Below are 15,478 nucleotides of genomic sequence, written 5' to 3' on the forward strand. Positions count from 1 at the left end.
CGAAATCTTTAAACACTTGTACGATTTCTCCGAATTTCCCGCAGTCAATCGTCTCTTGCTTGTCACGCTCTGGCGGGAAGGTGACAAATTTGCCCCACATTTAATTATACACGTTTAATGGACCTGACACGTGTCTCTAAAGGATACCTCTCGCAAAATGACATCTTAACACTATCGGAGACAGATGAAAAGTGAATACAAATGGGCTTTGACAGCAGTATATATCACCAGCTGGTGAAAAGAGAGCTGGGGCGGTTATTGAGTGTAGTGCACTCGGTAATCTTCGTGTATGCTAATGGGTTGGCTGGGGCAGTAAGTTTGGTGTAAACTACCAGTTTTCTCTGTCGAGCAGTTAGTAGGTCGCATCTGATTGTAACTGTGTACAATCTGATTGGCTGTGTATAATTGGATAAGTTTGAGTTGCAGTGTTTTAACAATATCTGATCATTTATTGTCTCTTTATCTGTGACTTATTTTAGTGATGGTGGTCGAGATATCATCCATCGGGATGCCACACCATCTGTGGTGATGGTGCTGTTGTGTGTAGAGATGATAGGGCCTCCTTACTCTCGTAGGATTCAATAGGCTACATCTTTTCTTCAGTGCTGTAAGAAGGTAACGGTATTTGCCTTCACATTTGCTTTTGCCCCGAGGATGCTAAGGTGTACTTTCGCGACACACGTCAAGCTCATTAATAGTGTAAAAGGAACTTTGGAAAGTTTATTTTTCAACTTCCTTCACAAGTGAAGACCATAAGAAATATAGACGAGATTCATGCTAGAATCATTGATCTATCCCTTCTGTTCATATTGAATATTATGTCTTGAGTCAAGGTTATTTGACTCCACTATCATACTAACAGGAAATTTTTCCTAAGAGTCGACTGAAAAAAAGTTGTTTTTCCGATGTGATACATTAAGCAAATCTTACAGTTGACTCCAGGGAAAATTTCGTGATGTTAAAGATAAGTAATGTGAGAACTGGGAAATTGGATAAGGACTGGGATTGTAAGTTTGGATTGATAGGCTCAAAGATTGAACCTGGAATATGTTTTCCAATTCCTACTTGCAGGATCTGATACCTAAGCAACCTCTAACATATGAAATGTTTACTTTGGTTTTTGCTTTTATTGACGTTTTGGATTGGTCGGTAGAGCGTCGGCCATGTCTCTCACAGGGTGGGCGTTCGCTTCAACTACAAGTCAATTTAATCCCTTGGACCGGAAGGTCCAGGTGATTAAACACTTTTCCTTTCGCACATCCTGATAATGTAGTTCCTTGTCCCCCCATATCCCACCCAATTTTGAGGATAAAGCTTGGTGCTTTCTGCTCATAATTATTATTGACTTGAGGGTATGTTAGCCAACGACCTGCCGGCAGCCATATTAATACTCCTAAAGTTTAGATTCCGAAACCTTCACAAGGGTGACGATTTTTGCCCCACGTCCCAGGAGGCCAACCTGCCCTGGGTATGTATGAATGATGCCGAGCAATAGTTTTATGTATTCCCCTTCTGCTACTTTATATAAAAAGTACAAATTTAAATTGCAAATATATTATAGTCCAGCATACTTACAAGAGGCTATGTATAGAGTTAACATTCCCCAGAGTACTTGCTTGTTTAAGAGTTACTTAGGAATCGACCAGGCTGCCAAAAATACGACTTATTGGAACCAATTAAAGCAATTTTGCCAGAAACGCTATGCGTAATAGTGGCTTCATAGATTGTAACACTCTGATACGACGTTTTCTATGCATCAGCTTCCAATGAGTTAGGTGGGTTCGTACATTTCTCGTGAAGGAAATCAAGAGAACGAATTGAACTCTCTTCCTTGAACATTTATAGGGCAAGGGTTCTCTAGTAAACATGCATAGCTCTAACGCTGTTTCCGGAATATGTGTGTTGTCATGTGACTATACAGTAACCAGCAGTATTGTGAGCTGCATGGCGCGAGAGCGCGAGGCTTGGCGGGCTCAGCGCGAGACTTGGCGGAAGAGCACCAAGCTTGGCGGGCTCAGCGCGAGACTTGGCGGAAGAGCACCAAGCTTGGCGGGCTCAGCGCGAGACTTAGCGGAAGAGCACCAAGCTTGACTGGCGAACGACAGGCTTGGGGGAAGAGCCCCAGGCTTAGAGGACCAGTAACACTACATTCATCCATGATATCTTAAAGGTACAGGTAGTCAAGCCTTCACAGCCAATATTACCAGCGACAGTCTCGCCTGAAAGCGGCAGGAAGGGGAGGAGATAATCTCCATACACGGATATATATGACAAACCCCCATTGGCCAGAGAGCTAGAGAGGCGAGGATAGAGGCAGGTGGAGGTGCCGGGATATAAGTGGAGGCTAGCCTGACCAGGAAACACCAGGACAAAAGGGTCATCCATATATACAATTTCTTTGGGAATGAGAGAGACAGTGCGTGGCAGGAGTTGCCAGCGACACTCATCTGTGGGATTCTTGTGGGGACTGTAATGCCCCCCCAACCAACGTCAATTTGTTCACTTGAGCGGCTTGAAAGTTCATTAATCAATACCTGAGTGTGGGGTCAGCAACACACAGTAGTGCTGTTGGGTGGAACACGTTGCCAGCAATAACCTGGACATAATGCCCGTTGTCGGGGACAGGAAGCCTATTAGGCTTCTCCAGGTCCTCTTATGCCAACTACTAACCTTCATCAGGATACAACACAATAATTCCCTAACTCTAGGGTACTTTTTTACTACTAGGCAATCGGAGACATCAAATGAAAAAAAATGTGCTAAATTATTTCTGTTCCACCTGGGGTCGAACTCAGAATCCTCGATTATGAGTCGAGGACGTAAACCATTATCCTACAGAGCATCCTATTGCAACTCTGAGCTGGGATTGAGGGGCTGAGTGCAAGACTGATTGGTTCATGAGTGCAAGTACTTCACATTTTCCTATAGTTTTTTTCGAATTTGCAAATTATTAAAAAAGATATGTTGACGCCTGTATTAGTACTTTCTAGTGTATTGGTCACAACAATGGTCACATAAGCGAAGCAAAATATATATTTTGCTTTCCCCGAGATGACTTTCCGTTTTTCGGATAAATTGGTTTCGGGTCGTCGATTTATTAATTTAATTTGAACCTTTACTTCTTTGAAAGTAATAATTTGGTTGCATTAGTCCTAGCTGAAATTCAGATGTCTGCACAAGGGGCTATATACACCAGTATAGATGTACCACACTTCTCTATATACACGGAGTTTACTATAGTCGTCAAATTTGGTCACAACTAAAGTGTAGTTGCTGGTAGACTAATAAGTTATTTTGGAGGCCTTAGTAACCCCTGTACAGATTGATAGAAATAAACCAAGAACCAACCAAGAAAACTTACAATAGATGATAAGCAATACTTCATTGACGAACATATCAGTGAGAAATTAAATTTTCTCTTTTTTGTTAATTTAGGTGTGAGGCTTTGTCACAGCTTCGCACATCGCAAAGTCATTAAAGAAGATGCAGTCAATGGAGACTTAGTGGCTATTTAAAAGTTTACGAGCAACGAAGTGCTACGAAATCGTCCACGATAATGACATTGGGTTGAGGATGACTTCGTAAACTGTTAAGAAATTATTGACTGAGCCGCCATGGTAAAGATAAGAGGTACAAATGTTGTAATATACACGAAAATGCTTTATAAATTCTAACCCAGGCTGTCAGCGTTAGGTTGGGACCAATGGAATGATGACTCTGAGGGCTTTAGTCAGGCAATGAGCCCAGCCTTCTCGTCATGAGGCTGCCAGCCGTGTAATTTGAAGACTGTTTTAAGTGTTTTCTTCACGCAGACCAAGCAACGTCACCGTTTGCCACTTAGCGGCAAACGGTGTAGCAAGTTTCTCAGTGCTGCGTATCAATAAAGTATCCACTTGGGGGTATGATGAATGAATTAATTTACAAGAATATAAGTAAGTAATTATCTGAAGAAGGCACCAAGCCGGGAAGACTATGTATCATATAAGAATATAAGAACTCTTGAATATATAAATAAAAAAAATAAAAAAATTACTTACATAAACCTCAAGTTAAGTTCCTTACTCGACTAAAATATAATTTTCAACACGTAGTTTAATTTAATTAAAGTTGATCATATTACCCGAAACACATGTTTGCACTTAGACATCCACTAGACAGTGTGATATTGTATTGTAATTGCCAGAATTAGGCTGGGATATCGTTATCAATGGTAGGTGGCTGCAGGTAATGAATCCCCCAATGGTGAACATTCCAATTGTAAACTATGTGAACAAGAGCTAGGTTGCTAGGACATACATTATATATCAACATTATATCTGTGATTGCCCTTTTATCAATGATTTCAGGCCAAATGGTGTGAGGTACTTTGAGCTCTGTAATTACTTCATATACTCAGGAATATTGAAAGATATTCTTGTGCTGTACCGAGATTTTGCTAGTGGAGGCTAATAGATCAGCCTTACATTTAATGTTCTCTCCTGATTCCATGTATAACTAACCATCCTGTGAGATGGGGATATTAGATTAACTTATAGCTAGTTTTTGATCTACGCTGTGTAATCTTTCATATAGAATAGGGTAGCAGCACATTGCTGTGTCTACCTAAGCATGTTAAATAAAAAAATATGCATACAAAGCCGCTGGAGCATGCGTGGAGAACTTGGTCCAACAGGCTGTTGCTTGGGGTGCCCGCAGGCCCACATATCGATTTCAACCCGGTTCGTCCGAAGTTCTTGCAGAAAACTGTCCAGTTTTGTTCCTAGGAACCTTCGTAGCAAACCTGCTTACGAAGAAATACATGGAGCTTTGTGAATCTAGGTCCTGGACCATTCTCACTTTCGTTCCTTCACTTTCTAGTGTGTGGTTTGGTAAACATATTACATAACCTTCCCGGTTTGATGTCTTCTTTTAATAATTACTTACTTACTTGGTCAACATATATATTGGGCCTTTCCTTTACCTTCACTAGATCAATAATACGAAATTTACATAGTTTTCCTAACAGTTGAGGGCTGAACTTATTTTTTTATTAATACATTTAGGTACATCTGCATTTGTGCAGCTGCCCTAGACAATATGACAGTGTGTCAAAAACTAGCTAACTACGTGATGCTAAAAATCCCCATCACACAGGATGGTTAGTTATACAGAAGCATGTGATAAGTAGTCTGCACTGGCTGAACTGACATGAACCTGTTTTGGATAGACTTGGTAGAATTGCGACTCTGACAATACTTCAGAATATGAACCCATATATCAGGACATTTGTATTATTTTTAGTGCTCTTCTCAAGAGGTGGCATTGAAGGAATGCAGTCGCTGGTTGAAACAGGACGTAAATACTCTTCGAAGTTATTAGTCTGGTTAATTCACGTTTTGTCTTATTTTTCAGGCGAGAATGTTACTGATAATATTGGTAGGAGCTGTGGGAGTGACTTGGTCGCTGGACCCCGCACCTCTGTCCCTGCTGGGGGACGTTACTATAGGTGAGTATCACACCTCTTCCTCTCCACACTAAAATTTATTTATTTATTTAAAACACTGATTTTATAAACACATTAGTGTTTTAGGATAAATTATAGTCTTTCTGTTCATACGACTTGAGTTTCTCGGTAATCTCAGTACAGTATAGTGTTATTTAGTCCCCTGTAACAGGACGGGCCGAGTCAAACTGATGACGACTGAACACTTCCGGAACAAGCGCTTCGTTGACGACTTTCGTTGGAGCCACAACGCTGTAAATGCTTCACCCACGTACTATAAATATAAATAATCGCCAACAGAATCTAAACACCTAACCAATGCCTAAATACGCACAATATGCTATTATATGTTTTAGATCTTGTGCTAACAACAGAAGAGGGTATGATTGATAAAATTCTTGTGAGGAGAAAAGCTAATCCCCTCATGCGACCACCATGTTTTAAGATGGACGACGAATATAAAAAAAACACATAAAGGCTTAATTTAGAAACTGTACTTGTGATCGATCTCGCCCCCTATAACAATGTGACAATGTGTATTTAACTTTGTAACTAGCTCATAAAGATTGCAACTTGCTTATCTAAATGAATTGTGGGGCTCAGTCCCTGAGCCCATTATGTGCCTCTGTAACTCTTTCCACTACCGCCCACAAGATGGGTATGGGGTGCATAATAAATGCACTAAACTAAACTAAAAATAAAAAAGGGCCATTTTCGGACCTACCGTTTTTGTCATATACGTCAATGGCATAGATGAGAATATTACAAACCACATCATCAAATTTGCAGACGACACAAAGATTTATAAGTGGGAAATAATAATGATATTGAAGCCTACAAAGAGATCTATATGAACTCCACAAATGGTCAGAAGACTGGCAAATGCTTTTTAATACTGACAAATGCAAGACCATGCAAGTGGGGTATAACAACCCATGCCACGACTACCAAATTAATAGCATTGCATTACGGCAGATTGACGAAGAAAAGTACTTTGGAGTTAAAATTCACCACTCATTAAAAGTTGCACAACAGGTGGGTGCAGCAGTCAGAAAAGCTAACAAAACTCTTGGGATAATCAAGTGTACTTTTGACTATAAGGAAAATAAGGTAATAGTTCAATTGTATAAATCTCTGGTGTGCCCCCATTTGGAATACTGTATCCAAGCATGGAAACCTCATTTCCAGAAGGACAGAGCTGCTCTGGAAAAGGTGCAATACCGGGCAACAAAAGTTATTTCAGAGCTAAGTCATCACCCATATCAAGAACGCTTGAAGGACACAGGGCTATCAACACTGCAAACCAGGCATGACAGGGACAGATCTCATTGAAACTTAAGATTCAGATTCAGATGTTTATTCAGGTAAGGTATATACATACAAGTGATGTTACATTAATGGATTGATATATAGATAGAGCTAGTACATACAATGCCTAAAGCCACTATTACGCAATGCGTTTCGGGCAAGAAAAACATTAATATCTAGAACTTAATACTAATTGAGCATAAAGAATAAAAGATGTTGAGAACAAATACAAATAAAGATAAAAAAAAAAGGGGGAACATGACTGAAAAAGCAGCACAAATACAATAGGTTGACAAACAGTGTTGATTAAAAAAAAAAGAAAAAAAAAAAGAAAATAACAGACATGGGTTGACAATAGAGGAGTGAGGTAGATTACAGGGAATTTATTAGGTAGTGTTTAGTTTTTATCTTAAACTGGTTGAGAGAGGTACAGTCTTTAACATGGTTGGGAAGGTCATTCCACATTCTGGGCCCCTTGATTTGCAGAGCATTTCTAGTTTGATTAAGACGTACTCTAGGAATATCAAAACTGTATTTATTTCTGGTGTGGTGCTCATGGGTTCTGTTACAACCTTCTATGAAGCTTTTAAGATCAGGATTGGCATTATAGTTTAGCGTTTTATATATGTATAATACACATGAGAGAATGTGCAGTGACTTAATATCTAACATATTAAGAGATTTGAGTAGGGGTACCGAGTGATGTCTGGGGCCAGAGTTGGATATTGTTCTAATAGCGGCTTTGTGTTGGGTAATTAGAGGACGTAAGTGATTTTGGGTAGTAGAACCCCAAGCACAAATACCATAGTTGAGATAAGGATAGATAAGGGAGTAATAGAGAGTCACCAGAGCAGGGCGCGGTACATAATATCTGATCTTAGAAAGAATACCCACAGTTTTTGAAACTTTTTTTGATATATTTAGAATGTGTCCCTGGAAATTCAGCTTGTGGTCAATGAGAATGCCAAGGAATTTGCCATCTAATTTGTTACAAATTTGGGTATTGTTTATTTTGAGATTTATAAGACTAGAGGATTTATTGCCAAACAGAATATAGAAGGTTTTGTCAATGTTAAGGGTGAGTTTGTTGGCAGTTAGCCAAAGATGGACTTTATTTAGCTCAGTATTTACTGTGGCATTTAGAGCAAGAGGGTCAGGACTGGAGTAAATGAAGGTTGTGTCGTCAGCAAATAGAATTGGTTTGAGGTGTTGGGAGGCATTTGGAAGGTCATTAATGTAGATGAGAAAGAGGAGAGGGCCAAGTATGCTGCCCTGAGGAACACCAATGTTGATGGGTAGGGTGGGAGAAATTGTATTATTCACAGAAACATATTGGAGCCTGTCAGTAAGGTAGGACTCGAGGTATTGTAGGGAGTGTCCTCTGACTCCATAATGATGTAATTTAAGAAGAAGGTTATGGTGGTTGACAGTATCAAAAGCTTTACGCAGGTCCACAAATAACCCAACAGGGAGCTCCTTTTTATCAAGAGCTGTATGAATCGAGTTAAGCATACTAATAAGTGCATCGTTAGTGCTTTTTTTGGGTCTGAAGCCATATTGGCAAGGGCTAAGTATATTGAGTTTGGCTAGATATGAGTAAAGCTGCTTGTATATAAGTTTTTCAAAATTTTTTGACAAGTTTGGCAGAATTGATATAGGTCTGTAGTTGTTAACATCTGTGGGGTCACCACATTTGTGGACAGGCGTTACTCTCGCTTTTTTTTAGAATATCTGGAAAGGTTTGGAGTTCAAGTGACTTGTTGAAGAGCAAAGCAATAGCAGGGGCTAAAGATCTGGAGGCTTTTTTGTAAATTAAAGTTGGTATCTCCTCAAGGGCACCAGACTTGGTTTTAAGGGAAAGGATTATCTCATTGACGTCAGTGGAGTTAATAGGCTTTAGGTACAGAGACTGTGGATAGTTACCTGTAAGATAGTCCTTAATGTCAGTACTGGAAGATGGAATATCATTTGCAAGGGATGAACCAATGGAAGAGAAGAACCTATTGAACTCAATAGCAGAATCAGAGGCTGAAAGCTGACCATCGTTATTAGACAGGAGAGTCGGTTTGTTATTTAAAGATTTCTTTGATCCCAATATTTGTGAAATTGTGCTCCAAGTTTGTTTAATGTTGCTCTTTATTTGAGTAAATTTATCTTCGTAGTAATTAGTTTTGGCTCGTCTAATTATCTTAGTTAGCAATAATGAGTAATTCTTTGAGAATTCTTTGGAGACAATTCCTAACCTATACTTCTTAAAATACTGAACAAGTTAGAGGATGTTGATCTGGAAAATTTCTTCAAAAGGTCATATGCAACACAAACAAGGAGCAACGGTTTCAGCTCAACAAGCCACAATGTCGGACTGAGAACAGATGCTTTTTTATCCACAGGGTTATTAACCCATGGAACCCCCTACCCGCCAAAACCGTAACTGCCAAAACTGTGTCAAGTTTATAATATACCTAGAAAAGATCATCTAGGATCAAATAAAATATATTTAGAATATATTTGTTCTACAATGTACCTATTATTACATTTTTCAGATAGCTTAAGGACCTGCCCAAAATGCTATGTATGTTAGTGGCATTGCACTGCTCATTATAAACTCTTACAACCCAATGTACCTTTATTATATATATATATATATATATATATATATATATAATATATATATATATATATATATATATGTCGTACCTAATAGCCAGAACGCACTTCTCAGCCTACTATTCAAGGCCCGATTTGCCTAATAAGCCAAGTTTTCATGAATTAATGTTTTTTCGTCTACCTAACCTACCTAACCTAACCTAACCTAGCTTTTTTTGGCTACCTAACCTAACCTTACCTATAAATATAGGTTAGGTTAGGTTAGGTAGGGTTGGTTAGGTTCGGTCATATATCTACGTTAATTTTAACTCCAATAAAATAAAATTGACCTCATACATAGAGAAAAGGGTTGCTTTATCATTTCATAAGAAAAAAATTATAGTAAATATATTAATTCAGGAAAACTTGGCTTACTAGGCAAATCGGGCCTTGAATAGTAGGCTGAGAAGTGAGTTCTGGCTACTAGGTACGACATATATATATATATATATATATATATATATATATATATATATATATATATATATATATATATATATATATATATATATAAAATAATGAAGGATCATGTTTTCTCCTACTATTTTGATCAAATATCTTTATGTGTAGGTCGAGTTATTTATTTATTAACAAATATGTTTAATTTTACAATAGTAAATGTTTTACAATGCAGTTTGGTTGGTACAGGTGTTGTGGGCGACTTACATGGGCGCCGTGGGTCAACTGGTGGGTGTGGTGGGTTGAGCAGCCGGGCAGTGGAGCAGGTGGGCGCTGCAGAGTGGGCCCTCGCTACCATTAACAACCAATCCTACCATGACTACACCATTGGTACGACAAACAACACATTCTCTTTGTATGTTTGATGGCTCCAGGGATATTAAACTCATTATCAAACTAGAAAACAACATTAGAAGTTAGTGTATAGAGCCTCAGCAATCCAACACTACAACACCGTTGAAAGAAAATACTGTATAATATTGTTATCTCTCTTGCTGAATTAATACTTCATTAATATAAATTGTGATGCACGATCTCATTGTGACTCGCATTCATCTCACTTAACTCAACCCACCTGATACAACCCCTCTACCTTTTTATCCATGATAATGAAATGTTATCTGGAAATTTGTCTGTTCTCATCTTGGTATTTCCATATAAATGTATCCATACACATTAAATTGTGATTGACAATGAATCTGCTAGTTTGTGTTTGCACTCTGGTCTTTTCACATTCATCTTCTTATGTTCTGCTCCATAATTTAACACTACCACTATGCATATATGTGGCCCAAAGGCACAAAATGCAATTTTGTACATCCCAGAAAATTCTGAAACATGCTAAGGAAAAGTGTATGCCATTTTGGAACATTACGTAGATACTTCCACCCTAAGCTGTGCAAACTCTCAATAAGAGGGAATGCTATGATCTTCAGTGCCCAGATTTTCACATCAAAGGAACAAAGCATTATTGATTGGAGGAGGACCAATATGATAATTCTGAAAATTTTGTAGAGGCAGGCAGAAGCAGAGTAAAACATATACAGTATGAGAGGAAACCAGGCAGATAGAAACGTTGCAAGAGTACAGGTTAGGAGAGAGAAACAAAAGTTATATTTAGCACCCGAGTAAGTAGCATGAATGTTCAAATTCAGGAATTCCACCACAATGTTCATACTATTTAAATCACTAATGTTGTCTCACCACGAGTACTGCTCTTTACTCAATTTCCCTTTCAGAGCAGGAAAGAGTTCTGAAATAAAGGTAATACAGAGAACATATACCACACACACACACACAGATATGATAAAGCACCTAAATTATTGGGACTGTCTCAAAGCTCTCAAAACGTACTCAATAGAATGGAGACGAGAGGTATCAAATATATACCTGTACATTGGAGATACTGGAAGGCTGAGTCCCAAATTTGTACAATAAAGTAACATAGTGGAGCAAATTTACCTGAGGGCTACTAACACTAGTGGCCTCAAAGTGGACAGGAAGTCGGTGGCTTGTCAAATGATATGGAAAAATATGCAGAATAGAACCAGTGAGGAGTAGAGAGTCATAGGCACAATCAGAGAATACTGGAACAAAGGTGGACTTCTTAAGAAACAATTAGAGAAGTTCCTGCAAGATGTACTCGACCAACCAGATTGTAGTGGATATGTTGCTTCAAGTAACAGCCCATTCAACCAACTTATCACAAATCAAGCCTGGCCCCAGGCTGGGCTTGGGAAGTAGAACTCCTGGAACCTACTTCAGGTAAACTCAAGTTTATTTCCAATTTGACCCACTGAATTGCACCAGACAGATTTTCAGTGTCCCATGCTATTAAGTTTCTCCTTACTGATTGCAGTCAAGTTCTCATATAAAACAAGTTCATTACATCTCTTCATTCTTTAAATGGTGGGTGGTACTCAGAGAGATGGATTTTCCCCTTCCATTATCTCATTTACTTTCTTTGTGTATATGCATAATATGTACAATTTATTACCCAAGCTTTTGGTATTTGTGTAGACATTTTAATTTCTTGACATTGTTTTTAAAAGGAACAACCATAACTTTTATTTCATAAATTTGTATGTATCCTTATGATGCAAGTATTAATTTATTTAACTAGTTCTGTATTTGCATGTGTCTTTGCAGGGATACGAATATATGATGCCTGTGGGGACCCTGATCAGGCCTTGAGGCAAACAGTGAGGCTTCTCCAGGACTCTCAACCACCGCAGCCACCTTTACTGGGTACCGAGATATCTACAGTACCTTATTTCTCTCGAATACAATATCTAGATTTAAAAGCTATATTATTTTTCAAATTAAGAATAGTAAATGGTCTATGGCATTTACACCTTTTAACCAAGCAGGTTTAGTACTTTGTTGCTAGAAACCATGGATCAGAATATCATTTACCTTGGCAGTAAAAGGTAGTGGCAATGATTTTATGGATAAGGTCATATGCTGTAACAGCAAAATGCTGGATTTTAGAAATGTTAAGATTTGTTCTATAGTGACATGATAGGAGGTGAAGAAATAGAGAAATTTCTGTAAAAAGCCCAGAAAGATACTAAAACAATCTGCCACAAACTCCATAAACCCAATATTCCTATTCCTATATACTGTAGTCCACCTTTGGTATTTCTATCACTCCTCCTAGACCTAATTGTTGGCATTTATTAAAAATCCTTATCAAAATAGTTTGATACTACTGTATTATGCACATCTTGACACACACCAACAATTTACTACAGATTATCAAGAACAATAAGGTGAAGAATAGGAAGCTTGCTAGTCTGGATATCACTGAGCTGTTCATCACCTCATCAACAAAACCCTGAGATTATTGAAAGAAGATCTGCCAAAACCTGTTAGTAGATCTTGGGATAGGATATATGTAAATATGGGACATCAGGAAGAACATGCAAATACTGTACAATCACCATAGAAAGTGTAGAAATATCCTTAGTACAGGTAAATGTTCCAAAAACTTCAACTTTTTTCACCCAAAACTTTGCAAGAGCTCTTTAAATAAGAGAGCCCAAAATATATACTAGGGAGATTTATTTTTAGCAAGAGGAAGAAGAGAAGAATGGCTAAAAATGTTTAGACTTTACCACCAACTCAGTCAAATGCTAGAGGAGACAAAAACAGTGGCCCCCTTACCTGAGCCCCCAGCCCCAGATATTTACACTAAGTAAAATGTCGAACACTTCAACAAATACAATAACATCATTTGTATTTGCTAACATTCAGGGTATAAAAACATGCAAATGAAACAAAGTTCACTTTATAGCTGGCCTTCTAAAAGAGGCAAATGCAGTGTTTGCAGCCTTAGCTGAAACCCACACAAATGACTATTATAATACAGTATGATATAGATATTTCACTGTGATTGCGAAATATGGATTCCAGAGTACAACCTTTTCAGATATGACAGGAAGCACAGGCTGTCAGCTTGTACATCAAAGATACACTCATATGCACTGAGCTGTTAAACACCACAAATGATATGGTGGAAGTGCTGTAATCAAAATAGAGATCCTAAATGTGGTTATTGCCCTTGTATATAAGTCACCAGAGGCAAATCCTCAGCAGTTTAAAAACCAGCTAATGAAAATAGAATACTGCTTAGAAAAACTCACAAATCCAGCCCCAAACATCATCTTGTTTGGGGACTTCAACCTACAACACCTAAAATGTAAAAACATAACAAATGCAGCTATATCAGAGAGACTCCTAGAAAGTAACATAAGTGAACTCGCACACAAATACGGATGTGTGACAGATTTGCCTTAAACCAGCAAATAGTAGAACCTACTAGAAAAGAAAATGTGAGACCTTCTCTTCACAAATAACAATGAATTGACCAGGAACATAATGATTACAAATGCCTGTTACTCAGATCACAACTTAATTTAAGTTGTGATCAATTTACTGTATGTGTACCACATACAGTAAGTTCAGACCTGTGCAGCCAATCCTACATTCTAAAGGAGGAGGAGGAGAATACAGCCAATTTAATTATAATAATGAACATTAACTGGGATTAAATAAACAAAAACCTCATAGACATAATCTGGGAAGAATAGCTAGAAAATGCAAACCTAAACCTGTGCCTGGAAAAATACTCGGTAGCACTAGAAATTTGCTTATGCAACATACCCCCAAGAAAAAAAAGAGGAAGAGATGCAGATTGGAACAGAAATGGCATTCCCTCTCTAGACAAATAAAATGAATCATGGAACAACTTGAACATTCCACCCTATTTCAAGAACAACAAAGAAGGCAACAGTACAGGATTTCGAAAAATAGAATGGATTTCTTTTTCTGGATCTCATGATTCTTGTAGCTACAGTTCAATTGTTTTTATTAATAATAGTAATTATTATGTTTGACAGGTGTGGTAGCTCTTGGACCTGCCACAGTAGTATCAGGGACAGCCGCACCATTACACGCTTTCAATACGCCTATCATCATCACTGATGCTCGCACTGCACACACAATTATCCCAGCTGATAATGTCTTCACCACTGCTCCACACCTCACTGATCAGTTACAGGTGGGCCTTCTTATCTTATTTTACTGTAGGTATGGTGAATCAAATTAATCTAATGTATTTAACTGCTTGGACTGGTCAGTATTGTATAGTGATGATCTCACTTCTTGCATGTCGCCATTCGATCCCTAACAGTCCAAGTGATTGTGCACCATTCCTTCCCACCATCATCATATTCCTTTCGATTGAGCACACACTTGTTGCAAGAATTTTTTTATCATTTGTTTACATTGTTGGGGAAATGTGCTCGGCAGATTGTGAGGCTTCAGTCTCTTTGAACCCAGCAGTGGTCTGTATTGGTTCGCTAAACTTCTGGGTGCCTTCTCTAATGAGGTGGAGGAGTATCACCTGCTTCTTGCAACCATGTGATGGGGGTCTAGGTTTCTGATTCTGGCTCTGGCTCTGGTCTCCTTTAGGCTGAACTCAACTCCACAGCAGATGTGATCCATAGTTAGGGGGCCATGTCAGCAAGATAGTTTCAGGGAGCCACTGGGGTTTTCTATTTTGCTTTCCTGACTGCAATGCGTACTTCACCAATGTACACGTGGCAGACGCTTCACAAAGCTGTTGGAATCCAGCAGAGAAAATACAAGAGCAACTGTACAGGGCCTGGGAGCAAGGTTGAGTTAGAGTTCTTGAGGGTCTCTTCCCAGAGTAGCCTCACCTGGTCCTGATCCACGTTAGTCGTTGGAATCTCCTCAATGCTTGAAACACTTTAAGGAACTCTTAGGGTCCTCATCACATTTATAGTTTAGTGAATAATAGGCAACTCGGTGTTGAAGACACCTGGAGCTGAAGACTTGAGTAAATAGTTGGCAGTATTCAGAAGTGGTTCAACAGAAACACTGCATAAAGCTTAATTGTAGTTTATTTACAAACTTAACCACTAACACAAAGGGTGCTTGATTTACTTTAGATTGGCATCAGAAAGACTATGGTTGCATTAGCGACTCATGACGTCTGACTAATCGATTCGGATCCACTCGTGGAGAAACAGCTAACTTAACACAATTGACAGCCAATCA

General features: G+C 38.6%; 1 protein-coding gene across 4 annotated transcripts in view; it reads left to right on the forward strand.

Moving 5' to 3' along the window:
- Positions 1–15,478, forward strand: part of LOC123764761 (metabotropic glutamate receptor 2) — a 65,677-nt gene that overhangs the window by 30,789 nt on the left and 19,410 nt on the right. For 3 of the 4 annotated variants that reach the window (XM_045752867.2, XM_045752868.2, XM_069302602.1), the window contains exons 2-5: positions 5,392–5,485; positions 10,085–10,225; positions 12,044–12,142; positions 14,296–14,456. In XM_045752867.2, coding sequence (XP_045608823.1) covers positions 5,392–5,485; positions 10,085–10,225; positions 12,044–12,142; positions 14,296–14,456 — 495 coding nt within the window. Of the gene's footprint in view, positions 1–5,391; positions 5,486–9,006; positions 9,218–10,084; positions 10,226–12,043; positions 12,143–14,295; positions 14,457–15,478 lie in introns of those variants that run through there. The other variant, XM_069302601.1, reaches the window with a different exon arrangement.

The sequence above is a fragment of the Procambarus clarkii genome, chromosome 48 (assembly GCF_040958095.1).
Source record: "Procambarus clarkii isolate CNS0578487 chromosome 48, FALCON_Pclarkii_2.0, whole genome shotgun sequence".
In the NCBI taxonomy this organism is placed as follows: Eukaryota; Metazoa; Arthropoda; class Malacostraca; order Decapoda; family Cambaridae; genus Procambarus; species Procambarus clarkii.